The sequence below is a fragment of the Zootermopsis nevadensis genome, unplaced genomic scaffold, assembly GCF_977971745.1.
Source record: "Zootermopsis nevadensis isolate Lab colony 2312 unplaced genomic scaffold, Znev_1.0 Znev_ptg000029l, whole genome shotgun sequence".
NCBI lineage: Eukaryota > Metazoa > Arthropoda > Insecta > Blattodea > Termopsidae > Zootermopsis > Zootermopsis nevadensis.
The window spans coordinates 11,320,560-11,333,547 of NW_028259161.1; the positions used below are offsets into that span (position 1 = coordinate 11,320,560).

General features: G+C 35.7%; 2 protein-coding genes across 9 annotated transcripts in view; both read right to left on the reverse strand.

Annotated features, from left to right (window-relative positions):
* The window catches only part of LOC110838751 (phospholipid-transporting ATPase ABCA3), a 36,866-nt gene extending 25,761 nt beyond the window's left edge, over positions 1-11,105 (reverse strand). Inside the window, exons 1-6 of one of the 2 annotated variants that reach the window (XM_087358107.1) lie at positions 7,616-11,105; positions 6,278-6,638; positions 4,805-5,014; positions 3,202-3,296; positions 1,606-1,761; positions 431-665 (exon numbers count right to left, since the gene is read on the reverse strand). In XM_087358107.1, the coding sequence (XP_087214233.1) occupies positions 431-665; positions 1,606-1,761; positions 3,202-3,296; positions 4,805-5,014; positions 6,278-6,593 (1,012 nt within the window). In that variant the 5' untranslated portion in view covers positions 6,594-6,638; positions 7,616-11,105. Of the gene's footprint in view, positions 1-430; positions 666-1,605; positions 1,762-3,201; positions 3,297-4,804; positions 5,015-6,277; positions 6,639-7,218; positions 7,363-7,615 lie in introns of those variants that run through there. The other variant, XM_087358106.1, reaches the window with a different exon arrangement.
* A 131-nt stretch (positions 11,106-11,236) lies between these two features.
* LOC110838745 (peroxisomal leader peptide-processing protease) overlaps positions 11,237-12,988 on the reverse strand; it is a 103,243-nt gene continuing 101,491 nt past the window's right edge. For all 7 annotated transcript variants that reach the window (XM_087358110.1, XM_022082274.2, XM_087358108.1 and 4 more), the window contains one exon: positions 11,237-11,628. In XM_087358110.1, the coding sequence (XP_087214236.1) occupies positions 11,543-11,628 (86 nt within the window). In that variant the 3' untranslated portion in view covers positions 11,237-11,542. The remainder of the gene's footprint in view (positions 11,629-12,988) is intronic.

A 12,988-nucleotide genomic window follows, 5' to 3' on the forward strand; every position in this document is an offset into this window, starting at 1 on the left:
TAGTCATCTAAACTAGGTTATTAAATTTTTTAAACATAATACACTCCTGTATAAAGTGAAGTGTTCGCGGTGACTGAAGTTGATGAAAGACTCTCTGGTTACAAGCCGCGTCAGGTGGCTTGTAACCTGAGAGTCTTTCATCAATAACACACTCCTATTTCTTCCCATGCAGCTTTTACTTTCTTTCCAAGTGAACAAAAGTTTAATAAAATATTTTTGGACCACAGGTCACATCAAATAATGATAAAAACTGTTGTTTAAAAAATTAACAATATATCCAAAAGCTGGCCTTTCTTCACAATTTAATGTGACTTTGAAACAGAACATCTTATTAACCTATGTTGTAACAACATCTTTAAAGAATGATTTTTTTTGTAATATTCTCATAAATATGTATAAAAATAAAGATTCACAGATACTATTTACTTACGTCGAGAGAAGAATGAGCTTATAGCAAAACAGAAGGTTACACCAGCTGCACAGTAGAACAAGAGAAAAATCCACACTAAGAAGCCATTTGAATACTGAAGTACAGAAACCTCACCAAATGGTACCTTCATTAAGACTACTATTATGGTAACTGACACAATGTTTACAAGCATTGCATTCAGCATCCACCCACACCAAAGCATCCATGACTTCAGTCCCATCATTTTCATCAGTTCCTGAAAATAAAAACATTTTAATAGTTACCAACTACACAAACTGCAAAATCAGACTTCTGTAGCTGAATGTAATCAAATAATTATACATTTGAAGGTAAGAAAAATCTTCAGCAACTTATTTTGAACAGACACCATGTGGTTGTTTTTCATTCTACAACAAAGATTACTTTTACAGAAGTTTCATATTTTTCAAACATCTATAGTCATACACAATTTAAGGACCCAACTATTACCACTCCCATCTCATCAAGTCTGTATGTCCACAATGTTGTTATTACTTGTAGTTAGAAAATAAAAAGTATGATTTTGAGGTGGCCTCCAACTGAAAAAGATTCACAGTAAGTTTCATGCAAATCAGTGAACTTGTTCAACAGTTGTAAAGAACAGACATTCACAGACTAGTAATCCCATAAGTATACTTTTTTCTGAGAGAAAACAAGCCAAAAAAGAGGGAAACTGCAACAAAGTTCATTAATATAAATGACAACTGTAAACTGTGACTCGCAAAATCGGCTCATTTCAGATAATGAGGCGAACACATTTTTCAACCCACACTCTCACAACCCCCTTAAAACATTATTCTGTTTCACTAAACCTTGTTGAAATAACCTTCCTAAGAGAACAAGTGCACCATGTTCATACCTATGATGTTATTTCTTGCCTTTTCAGGGTCAAAGGGAACACTAATTCTTCACATCATACGCCAAACAGAAAACAACAAACACAATCACATTAATGCAAATTATGAGTCACATAAGAAACTGTCTCTGGCAAGATAAACAATGTGTTTCTATAAAGCTCATGTAACATCAATTACATACCTGTGGTAATTCATGTTCTGGAGTTCCACCCAGTATTACTGTACTATATTCAATTACTTCCTAACCAAAAATAAGCTGTACAACAATGTTACTGTTAAACAGACTTGAAACACACATACCTTCACTCCAGTCTCCTTTTCCTCTACAACTCTTTTCAGAATGGCAGGACACAGCATCACAAAACTTAGAACGTTGAAAATTGGCAAGATTATAGAGAGAATATCAGTCACTGTATCTGTATAGTGTGCGGGGTATGGAAACTGTTGAAGATTCAACTGTGAAGAAGTACCATATTTATTATAATAGTGTTACTCATATTTATAAAACTTAAATACTTTTCACAAAGAACAACTAATTTTTTAATTGATATTTATTTAATGATACTGTCAGTAACTCAGACTAAAGGCTTATAGTGACAGATGATAAAATATTAATGAATAATGTATTGGAAGATAACAAAATAATAAATGTGTAAACATTTTTTGTTGGAAGGCCTGAAGGAAAGAGGCCATGCAGATGACCTAGGAATAGGTAGAGATAATATTAAAATGGATTAGAAAACACGGTGGAAAATGTAAACCTGATTCATCTGGCACAGGATAGAGACTAATGATGGGTTATTGTGAATATGGTATAATGAACCTTCAGGTTCCATTAAGGGCAGGAAATTTGACTACCTGAGTGATTACGAGCTTTTCAAAGACTCTGCCCATGCACCTAGTTACTGACATCATAAAATATACCACAAAATAAAACTATACAACAAGCACACATATAACTCTAAGAATCCAAACTTCCTTTCTTTATCCTTTCTATGTACTCTTTTTCACTTCATTATTTCTGTAACTCAGTGAACATACTATCATGTGCATTTTCTTATTTTACTTGCTGTTCCTTCTTATTATTAATCCACATTTTCTCAACAGTAACTAGGATAGTTCAGTCAGTAACTGACTTACTACGGACTAGATGGCTCTTGAGGCCCACTCAGTATCTACCCAAGTCCTTCCCCTAAGGGCAAATCACAAATCACCTTAAGCATATGATAACCACTGACCTCCACCATTTCCTGAGTTAATACTGTGTGAAGCTCTACCCTTAGGCCTGTTTTACATTTTCATAAATTGCTGTAATAATTAGGGACAAGGAAAACCTACTGTACTTATACTTGTAGTTGTTCAAAAACTTATTTCTAATAAAAATAACTTCCTTGCAGCAGTTTAAAAATGCTACTAAACCTTCAGTCTTGAAATAAATTAATTATAATGTATCTACTGTCTAATTTTATTAATATATGACTTTTGTAAATTGTTTTACAGTTTAGAGAGACTGGTTCCTTTAATCATCTCACTGGGGAACCTTTTAAAAACACAATATACTCTACAAATCTTTTTGACTGTTATCAGTCCATGTATGACTGTACAAGGATAGGATGCACAATCTAAAGCAACATTTAGTTTTCAGTTATAGTTTAAGCTGTTTTAAAGTACTGACATCTGGACCTCTGGTAAACTAATATAATAAATAACTAAATGTATCAAATGAAACACTGGAACAAAATACGAGATGGAGGGGAAACTGAAATAGAAATTACAGTGGCCACTTACTGCTGTAGAACAATGGGCCCTTTCTAGCAATCCACATCAATTGCATTCATTACAAAAATACATAGTACAACAATGGAATCATTTTAAAAAATTAAGAAGTAAACATACATTATACAAAGACTGATTTCTTCCTGCCATATTGATGAATTCTTTGTCCAGTAACAGTTGGAAGGTCAGGAAGTGGGAGCTTTCATAATTCTCAACTGTAAAGAAAATAACTGCATGTTAGTATGTGTCTATCCACTCAGTAGAATATACAGAAAAATAGGTTAAGTAGACCTGCATAGAGAACATTCCCAATCTAAATTTACCTTTACCAACCACTCAACATAGCTCAAATCCCATTTTTGCCCAATAAAAATTAATACTTGCATCCATGGAGTGTTTTAACAGCTCTGCATCTATTTAAAAGAGACAACCTGTATTATTTTATTAAAAGAATGGTAGAAAACCATGATTAAATTTTAGAAAACTACATTGTAATGATAATTAGTAATTAATTTGATGGGTTCTTCGCTTGAAGTATAACTTTATGAATCTTACAATGAATACACACAACTATGTTCTTGACTGCAGTTCTTTACTATTAAGAATCACAAGTTTTGCTTGTTCAATCTTCTGACTAGTTTTTACATTAATCATTGTTTCCTTGAAGTATGAATACTGCTTCTTTATTTTTGGTCACACAATGCACTCTTTTAGCTCTGTCACTGCCACCAACTTCTTCTGTCAACTCACAATTATCTGCAACCAACTTTCAACTGATTGCTGAAGTCACAGCAGCCTGCGTGTGTGTATTGGTCATGTCAGCCAGGTAAACACGTAGAAGGTCCCTACTTAGCCAATATAGTTCTCTATCCTTTGACATCATCTAAAAACACTACCCAAAAGCTGCTGGAAGCATCTTGGGCAAGAGTGAGATGCATGTGCAACCTAAGTGATGATATGCAAAGGTACATGGTTCCATTGTTGAAACCATATGAAATTTAACACAACAATATTAAAATAAAAGTGCTATGAATAACTTAAGTTTTTTATAAAATTAACTGTGACCTGAAATAAATACTGTTCGAAAGCTAATAAATGCTGTATTTTCAATATATTCAGTTGTATGGAGGAATATGGTCACAATAGTGAATGTCAACAATACTTTCAGAGTTAAAGAAATATGGTTTCACTTACTGTCCACAGCATATTTCTTTCTGTGGCCTCAACTAAGGTATCAATAGCCAATGTGGCTTACTGTAAGGCTTATTATGAATCTGAAGCATTTTCTCAAATTCCAACTTTCTATTATAAATTATGAGCTGGGTACCTCAATCAGTAAAATGACTGACTACAGGTTCAATCACCAATAAGGGCAGAGGATTTTTATCTAGCCTCTGTGTCCAGACCAGCTCTGGGGCCCACCCAGCCTCCTATCCAACGGGTACTGGAGGTCCTTACCCTGGGGTAAATCACGGCTGGGGTGTGATGCCGACCACTCACCCTCTTCTGGTGCTCAGTATGATAAGAGTAGGAGCTATACCTCCTATCCTCCTTAGTGCCTACATGGCACGCAGCAGAACAGCTTTTTTACTATTATAAATTACCACTGACTAAGTTAATTATCTGATAACAATGTACTTGGTGTGGTTATTTAATTACATACTAGCAACATAAACCAGTGATACATATGAATAAGTTTACCATATTTAAATATTCAAAGTACCTGCAGAACCAGGTCCAGTATTTTGAAATTCAGGAAATAACTGTGAAGTATGTACTTTTGGATGTGACAACCGAATCTTATACTTCAAATGTTCTGGAATTCCATCTGTTGGCAAGCCTTCAAAAACAACTGCATAAATGTTTTGGAAGGTATCATTCACTGATTCATAATAGCCAATCAATTCATCTTCACTTGCAAATCCCAGAGGTTCTGAAACACAAATAATGACACATTACCAAGATCTGCATATAAGCTTCACTATTGGTTAATGAAGTTAGTCTTCGAAGCTAATGTTTGTCTAAATAATATTTAAAAATTCTGTCTGTACTTCAAAGAAAAAACTTCTCCATTGCAAAGACCATCTGGTTAAACCTGTTTATCTCCATTTCCACTAAGAATAACATGAAACCTGAGAATACAAAATGCAGAATTACTAACTGTTAAAGCACGAAAGTATGTATATTTAAAATAAAACAAAATAAATTCTGCCTGTGCTATGGCACAGCCCACCCATTTAATTATATAATTCCTCTCACAGTCGATTATTTTTTATATAATTCTTTAATGTTTCCAATTTTAGAATAAGAGAATATTTGGTGGTCAAACAATATACTGATGTATCCATTTAAATAGTTGTTGCAGAATGTTTTCTAAATTTATTTAGCAGTACAAAGTTTTCACAGAGTAAAATAGTTTCAAGAGAGTATTTTTTATTTATTTGATACATCCAGGAAACTTGATGATATAATGAGCTATGTAGATGCACTATGCTGTGTACATTGTTGTGATTACTTTTCTTTCACTTGTCTATATAATAAAATCATGTTGTTTGATGTGCTCCCACCCCTTAGTAACTTTTGAATCAACAAATAAACTTTTATTAAATATTTAAAAACTCCGAGATGCTGAAGGTATAAACAAAATGTTTATGACAATAATCTTCCAAAAATATACAACTTATATTGACAATGTGGCATATAAGTCTATAATTTATTTCCAGTATGGTGTAGATAAGTAACAAAGTTTTTTTTACATACACAGCTCTAAAAATAACCTACAACCTGTGCTTTTACTCTCATTTCAATCTCTGACATAAGAACAGGAGATTCCTCTGAAACATTCATAACCACCTACCAGTCTACATGGTCCCACAACCCAGAAGACCACAGTCAAAATTTTCAACACCATGAAAACTAAGAACCTAGCAGAGCCTGTCTTCCTACAATACAACTAATCTTTTACAATCACCACACAAGAATGTGCTCAGACGCAAAAGAATTTTACTGATCACCTGGTTATGAATTACAGACTAGGATTACTTCACACTACACTGCACTGCAATAAACAGTGTCCTAACTTTTTCCCTTTTTCTTTAATAAAAATTATATACATATGCATGATTATGTGTGTCTGCACTGAAATAAAATTGTGAGAGCCTCTGTAAGCCTCATAATCCATGACAGATTTACTTACCAAAATTCTTCAACCGGGATGAAACAACAACCATAATTCTTTTAGTAAAATTATTAACTGGTGCATACAACAATGGCGATGAAGAGCCTGACATAGACAACATGCTCTTTTCAATAACAGCATTATCAGTCAAAATCTCACCATATTTAACTGGTTGTAATGAGTTTTCAGATTGACCAATTTCTGACTGTATCAATGCAACCACAATAAAAAGCACAACTGGAATCACTATTTCAATTAAGGTTAAAATCCAGTGCCTTTTGCGAATTACCAAGTTCTTCCAGAGTACAAGAGACAGCTTCCTCAGCAATATCATTTTTTTTTCTGAATATATATTGAAACTAGTAATCTTTATCAGCACCTGAAAAAGACCAAGATGTTGAGAGGGGAAAATATTACTCACACTGAAATAACTATAATTTATGTTTCTACCGGTAAGTGATGGCAAATATTCACAGTTTTCTGGGCAATAAATTTGTATATGCATATTTCAACAGTGGACATTTATCATAACACACGTATAGAAAAGCTCCAGCTGTTTGCCTTGATACTTGATGAAAGTCAACAGTCAGCTACATGATCTTTGAGATTTATATTGGGGAAATATAATATGAGTGATGAAAATAAACAATCAGATGCTGTACAACGATTACTGTTTGTGGATCTTCCTATTTGATCATACGATTGCATCACTTACAGTACTTACAATGCTGTATACAAGGTTGCAGATATGTGCACTGTTACTGTTTTGTTATAACAGAACAGATCTACAAACACACAAAACCTTAAAATCAAATGTGTAGCGTGAATAAGAATCCACTCAGAATGTAAAAATTTCATCGAGTGGCTTACAGGCTTTTGACACATATCAATAGTGGGTAATGTATATGAGTGAATTACTAGGTGAACTGAATATTAATTTTATGAATGCGAATACAAACCTCTACAACTTGTTACTGTACATTTGTTACATGGCAAAAACGTCTAGGGTATAATTACGTGATCCTAAAACCTATGAAACGTCACTGCTGTCACGGTATGCAAAGGATAACGCATTGCTTCCCTCAGGATAATGACAACTGTCACAGATACACCTAACTACCAACTGTTGCAGATCACTTTTCACAAATTCTCTTTATGTCCGTGTTTCTACATCCACGAATCGACCATCATGCTATACTCTTTCAGGTAGTTAAACAAGAGAGGAAATTGTACCGGAATACACAAACTATCCCCATGCGTTCTTTGTAACCATGTAATTTCACATTTTACATACAAACCTGCCTACAAAACATTGATAATACACATAATACAGCACATTACATATCAAACACAAACCTGTAGTTTTCCGCAACCTCTTTCTTGTGTCAAAAATGCTTTTGCACACCAACTTACGTCTGTTTATGTTCACATTACCATGACAACAACGTAACAAACTATATTGTTTACTAAGCCGCAAATACCATTGTAGTGATAGTAAGCATTATATTTTGTTACGTGGTTGTCATTGTAATGTGAGCATAAACAGAGTCTTAGTTCCAAATTAGCTACTAGAGTGCAGCACATCACCGATTCTTGGCCATCATGTTTATCTTCGTTAAAGGGGAGAGGCGAAGGAACAATATCATGTTGAAATTTCGAATAGGTTTCAAATTTCAGAGGCAAATGAAGATAAATAAAGTGTGGAAATCAACAGGGAGTGGGAGAATGTTAGAAACTGCATCAAAATTTCAGCCAAAGAGAAACTAGGATACTACAGGAGAAAGCAAAATAAACCGTGGTTTGATGAAGAATGTTCAAAATTAATAGATCGAAGGAAGCAAACAAAATTTCAATGGTTGCAGGACCCAAACAAAACAAATGCGGATAATCTATATAACGTGAGACGTGAAGCTAGTAGAACCTTTAGGAATAAGAAAATGGAATACCTGAAGGGCAAAATTGCTGAACTTGAGACAAATAATAAGGAAAAAACTGACAGTGGAACCACGGTTCCGGAGAATCTGACGTAAATACGTAAACGCAGCAGTAGCGTGAATTGCGATGCGCCTTTATTTGTATAAATAAATGTTTGTAGAACCTAAACCATTTGTGATATGTAAAATCTGAAAACAGATATGGAAAGCTCAAGAGGTAATACGTATTTCGTACGCAATATGTCCTGATCCATCTCTTACGGTTTTCGAGAGGCGGGCGCTTAACGCGCCAGATGCATTGACAATTGTACACATTGGTTCATTAAAATTACAATAAATGTATAAACAATTATAATTACAATAAAATACATTACAGATTCTTAAAGGTCCTTATTTACTGATCATTTTACATATAGGTTACATTACCCTCACTCTTACCATTTCTGAGGAATGAAAGTTTAAAGGTGACTCGGAGCTGGATCTTACACATCTTCGTAACGCTGTTTTTGCCGAATGACCCTTCCGTACAGACGTATTTACGTCAAAAGAAGACAAGCCTAATTCTCTTACACGAGTTCACAAATGCAGATGAAAACATTAAATGTAATGAACAATAATAATAAATAGGAATCCCTTACCTCAAACTTTGTTCAATTGTAAGAGACCACGATGGCCATCCACAATGATTAATTTAATCAAAACTAAAATGGAGAGAGTGGAGGGCAGTATCACAGATTTCTTAATAATTCTTATATAAGATAAGTCCTTGTGATATTCTAAAACGTTTTTAACAGCACAATATTATCTGCTCTACGACGCACTTCTTCTACAAGCGATTCACAGCTCAGCTCTTTCCGCAATAACGAAAGCGGATTGTTGACGGCAGTAATGAAACACAATGCCGAATAAACAGATAACAAAAGAATTAGTTTCTTAGGGAAAGGAGTGGATTGCAATACGGTTTATTCCGGCAATTATACAGCATGCATAATAAATTAGAAAAGAGCCTTACGGCATGCTCAGCCAATATTGTTGCAGGCGTGTGTTAGAAATTCGAATCCTTTTTCTTGCATTGCTATGCACGCAGGAGTTCATATAAAAGCTGACCATTGTCGGTCTATATTTACACATTGTTGGTATGGATCTTACACATCTTCGTAACGCTGTTTTTGCCGAATGATCCTTCCGTATAGACGTATTTACGTCAAAAAATATCAGAGACCTGTACAGAGGCATTAATAACTTTAAGAAAGGATATCAACCCCAGACCAATCTGGTAAAGGATGATAGTGGCAATTTGCTTGCAGATCCAATAAAAATTGTGAATAGGTAGAAAAATTTCTTTAGCGAGCTCTTAAATGTTCATGAGACTGGTGATATTTGACAGATTAAAATACATACAGCTGAACAGTTAGTGCCAGAACCTAGCTCAGATGAAGTTAAACTAGCCATTGGGAAGTTGAAAAGTCATAAATCTCCAGGTATTGATCAGATTCCAACAGAATTAATTAAAGCAGGTGGCAAAGAGTTGCATATGAGGATCCATAAGCTTATTCATTTAATTTGTGATAAGGAAGAGATGCCACAACAATGGAAGGAATCCATAATTATTCCTATTCATAAGAAGGGGGACAAGACTGAGTGTGGTAATTACCGAGGAATTTCTCTGCTATCAACCTCATACAAAATTCTATCCAACATTCGTTTGGCAAGATTAACCCCATATGTGAATGAAATTATTGGGGATCATCAGTGTGGGTTCAGACGAAACAGATCAACGATTGATCAGATCTTTTGCATTCGTCAGATACTAGAGAAAAAATGGGAGTTCGGTGGGACCGTACATCAATTATTTATAGATTTCAAAAAAGCCTATGACTCTGTGAAGAGAGAAGTGCTATATAATATTCTTATTGAATTTGGTATACCAAAGAAGCTAGTGAGTCTAATAAAAATGTGCTTAAATGAAACCTGTAGCAAAATTCGAGTAGGTAAATATGTATCTGAGACATTCCTCATCAAGAACGGTCTAAAACAAGGAGATGCTTTGTCTCCCTTGCTCTTTAACTTTGCTCTAGAATATGCTATCAGGAAAGTCCAAGATAGGCAGGAGGGTTTGCAATTGAATGGGACACATCAGCTATTGGCATATGCTGATGATGTTAATTTATTGGGGGATGATATGAATACAATAAAAAGGAATGCAGAAGTTTTACTAGAGGCTAGTAGACAGGTGGGGTTAGAAGTAAATTCAGAAAAATCTAAGTACATGTTAGTATTTCGTCGTCAGCAGACAGGCGGGTAGAATTATCCTTTGAAAGTGTTACAAAGTTCAAATATCTGGGAACAACAATAACAACAAATCAAAATTATACTCATGAGGACGTTAGGAGGAGACTAAATTCCGGAAATGCTTGCTACTTCTCATTTCAAAATATTTTGTCTTCCCGTCTGATTTCTAAGAACCTGAAAATTAAAGTATACAAAACAATAATTTTGACTGTTGTTTTGTATGGGTGCGAAACATGGTCTCTCACTCAGAGGGAGGAACACAGATTGCAGGTGTTTGAGAATAGGGTGTTGAGGAGGATATTTGGGCCTAAGAGAGAAGACGATGGAGCATGGAGAAAAATGCATAATGATGAGCTTAGAAATCTGTACTCCTACCCCAGTATTGTCAGGGTGATTAAGTGGAGAAGAATGAGATGGGCGGGGCATGTAGCGCGCATGGATGGGACAAGAGGTGTGCACCGGGTATTGGTTGGGAAGCCTGAGGGGAAGAGACCGCTGGGGAGACCTAGACGTAGATGGGAGGATGTCAGGCGGGATCTATGGGAGATAAGAGTTGAAGGAGATTGGATTTTGTTGGCCCAGGACAGGGTCCGGTGGAGGGCTTTGGTTAATTCGGTGATGAACCTTCGGGTTCGGTAAACCATCTAGTTAGTTAGTTAGTTAGTTTAGTTAAAGGATACTCGAGACATAGTTCAGTCATTACCTACTGGAGTGCACTTCATCTGCCTATTGTCGATTCACATCACAAACATCGTCATCCACCGATTTATTATGCATAAGGCGAAAGATTAAATTGTACTTTCGTGAACCACATGAAATGAAATTTGTCTGATGTCACGTTGTTAGTTGTGAATAGAGCGGGAATCAGCAAGTTGGCCCTTCGCGTGTGTTTATTCTGAAAGTTGGGGACGAATGGCAGCACAGGCTTATAGCATATTCTTAACACACATTCTGTGTTATAATTCGCGTATTTGGACATTCACTTTGCTGAAATGCTAGAGAATCTGAAAAAAAAGAGGCGAGGGTTTTATTTTACTACAAGAGTTCTGATTCACAATCACAGCTTGCTGACAGTAGTTTGTAATTTCCAAAGACGCTGTATTACTGGATCCTTGCTTTCCATATCAGCCAGAAACTGCATATCTGTAATGTAAAGAGAAATGTGTCAAAAACGCCACCGAGAATGATTTAATGTTGGTCGCTTGTTAATACATCATTATGAGGCCTTGAAAAATTATACCAAGTTCTACTCGCGAAATTCGTCATTTCATAATATTTCAAAATAGCAATTGTTGTTGTTATCGTCGTCTGTGAAGTTATGTGGTTAAAAAAACTGGTGTAAGCGGGGTTCGGATTTAATTCAGTTAAAGCGATAAGCAAATACATCAAATAAAGAATTACGAACAACCAGTAAAAATCCAATATGAAAACCGAATATGTCCTTAAATTTGTAAAACTTCGGTAATATTAACGTTTATCTTCACGTAATTACTTCCATTAGCCGCACAAAACGAACATATAATGTGAAGGCAGTGTCCGAAATTTTCGTCTCAGATGATACTGAACGGATCTGACTCAGTTTTGGTGTTCGGGGTCTATACTAAAATCTGTCGAATAACTTAAAGTTCGGTTCCTATCGGTCAAACATACACTCTACTTCGAACTTCGATTTTCTAAACTGTCGCCGGCGTCAAAATTGACTCGGAAGATGACCACATTATTTGTTTCGAAGGCAGTGATGACAATACACAGTTGTCATACGTGAACGGTATGTGGCATCTAAACATATATACAGGGTGAGTCAGAAGTATGTTTACAAACTTTTTGTGCGTGTTCCTGGATCAAGAATAAGAAAAAATGTTCCTATAAACATGGGGTCGCAAATGTTTCATTTTCGAAATAATAGTCAAAAATAATTTTTAATGTATGCCTTTATTGCCAAGTATAAGGACAGGGATGTTTCTTTAAAACAGAAGCTCAAAGGTTGTTCCTCCATTCTCTACACTTGCACGAGCACGACGTACACAAGACTGACGAATTCGTTCGTACACACCAGGGTTTCCTCGAATCATTTGGCATGCATTCTGCACACTTTCCCATAGGTCATCATTTTTTATGGGTGTTGCATAAACGATGGACTTCAAGTGACCCCACAGATAAAAGTCCAATGGAGTCAGGTCCGGTGACCTCGGTGGCCTTGCTACTGGGCCACCACGCCCAATCCATCGCTGAGGGTGATATTAATTGAGGTGATATCTGACGCGATGGCGGAAGTTTGCTGGGGCTCTGTCGTGCATAAACCACATTTGTCTTTTTGTATTCAGTGGTACAGTTTCAAGGAGACGTGGCAAGTGTCTTCTTAAGAATCACCGCTATGAAGGTCCTCTTAGACGCGATGGAAGCATGTGTGCACCAATAAGCATGTCGTCAACATTTCCTGCCCAAACGTTTATTGAAAATCTTTGCTGGAAGCTGGATTCACTTTGATATAAAGTCAATTCAT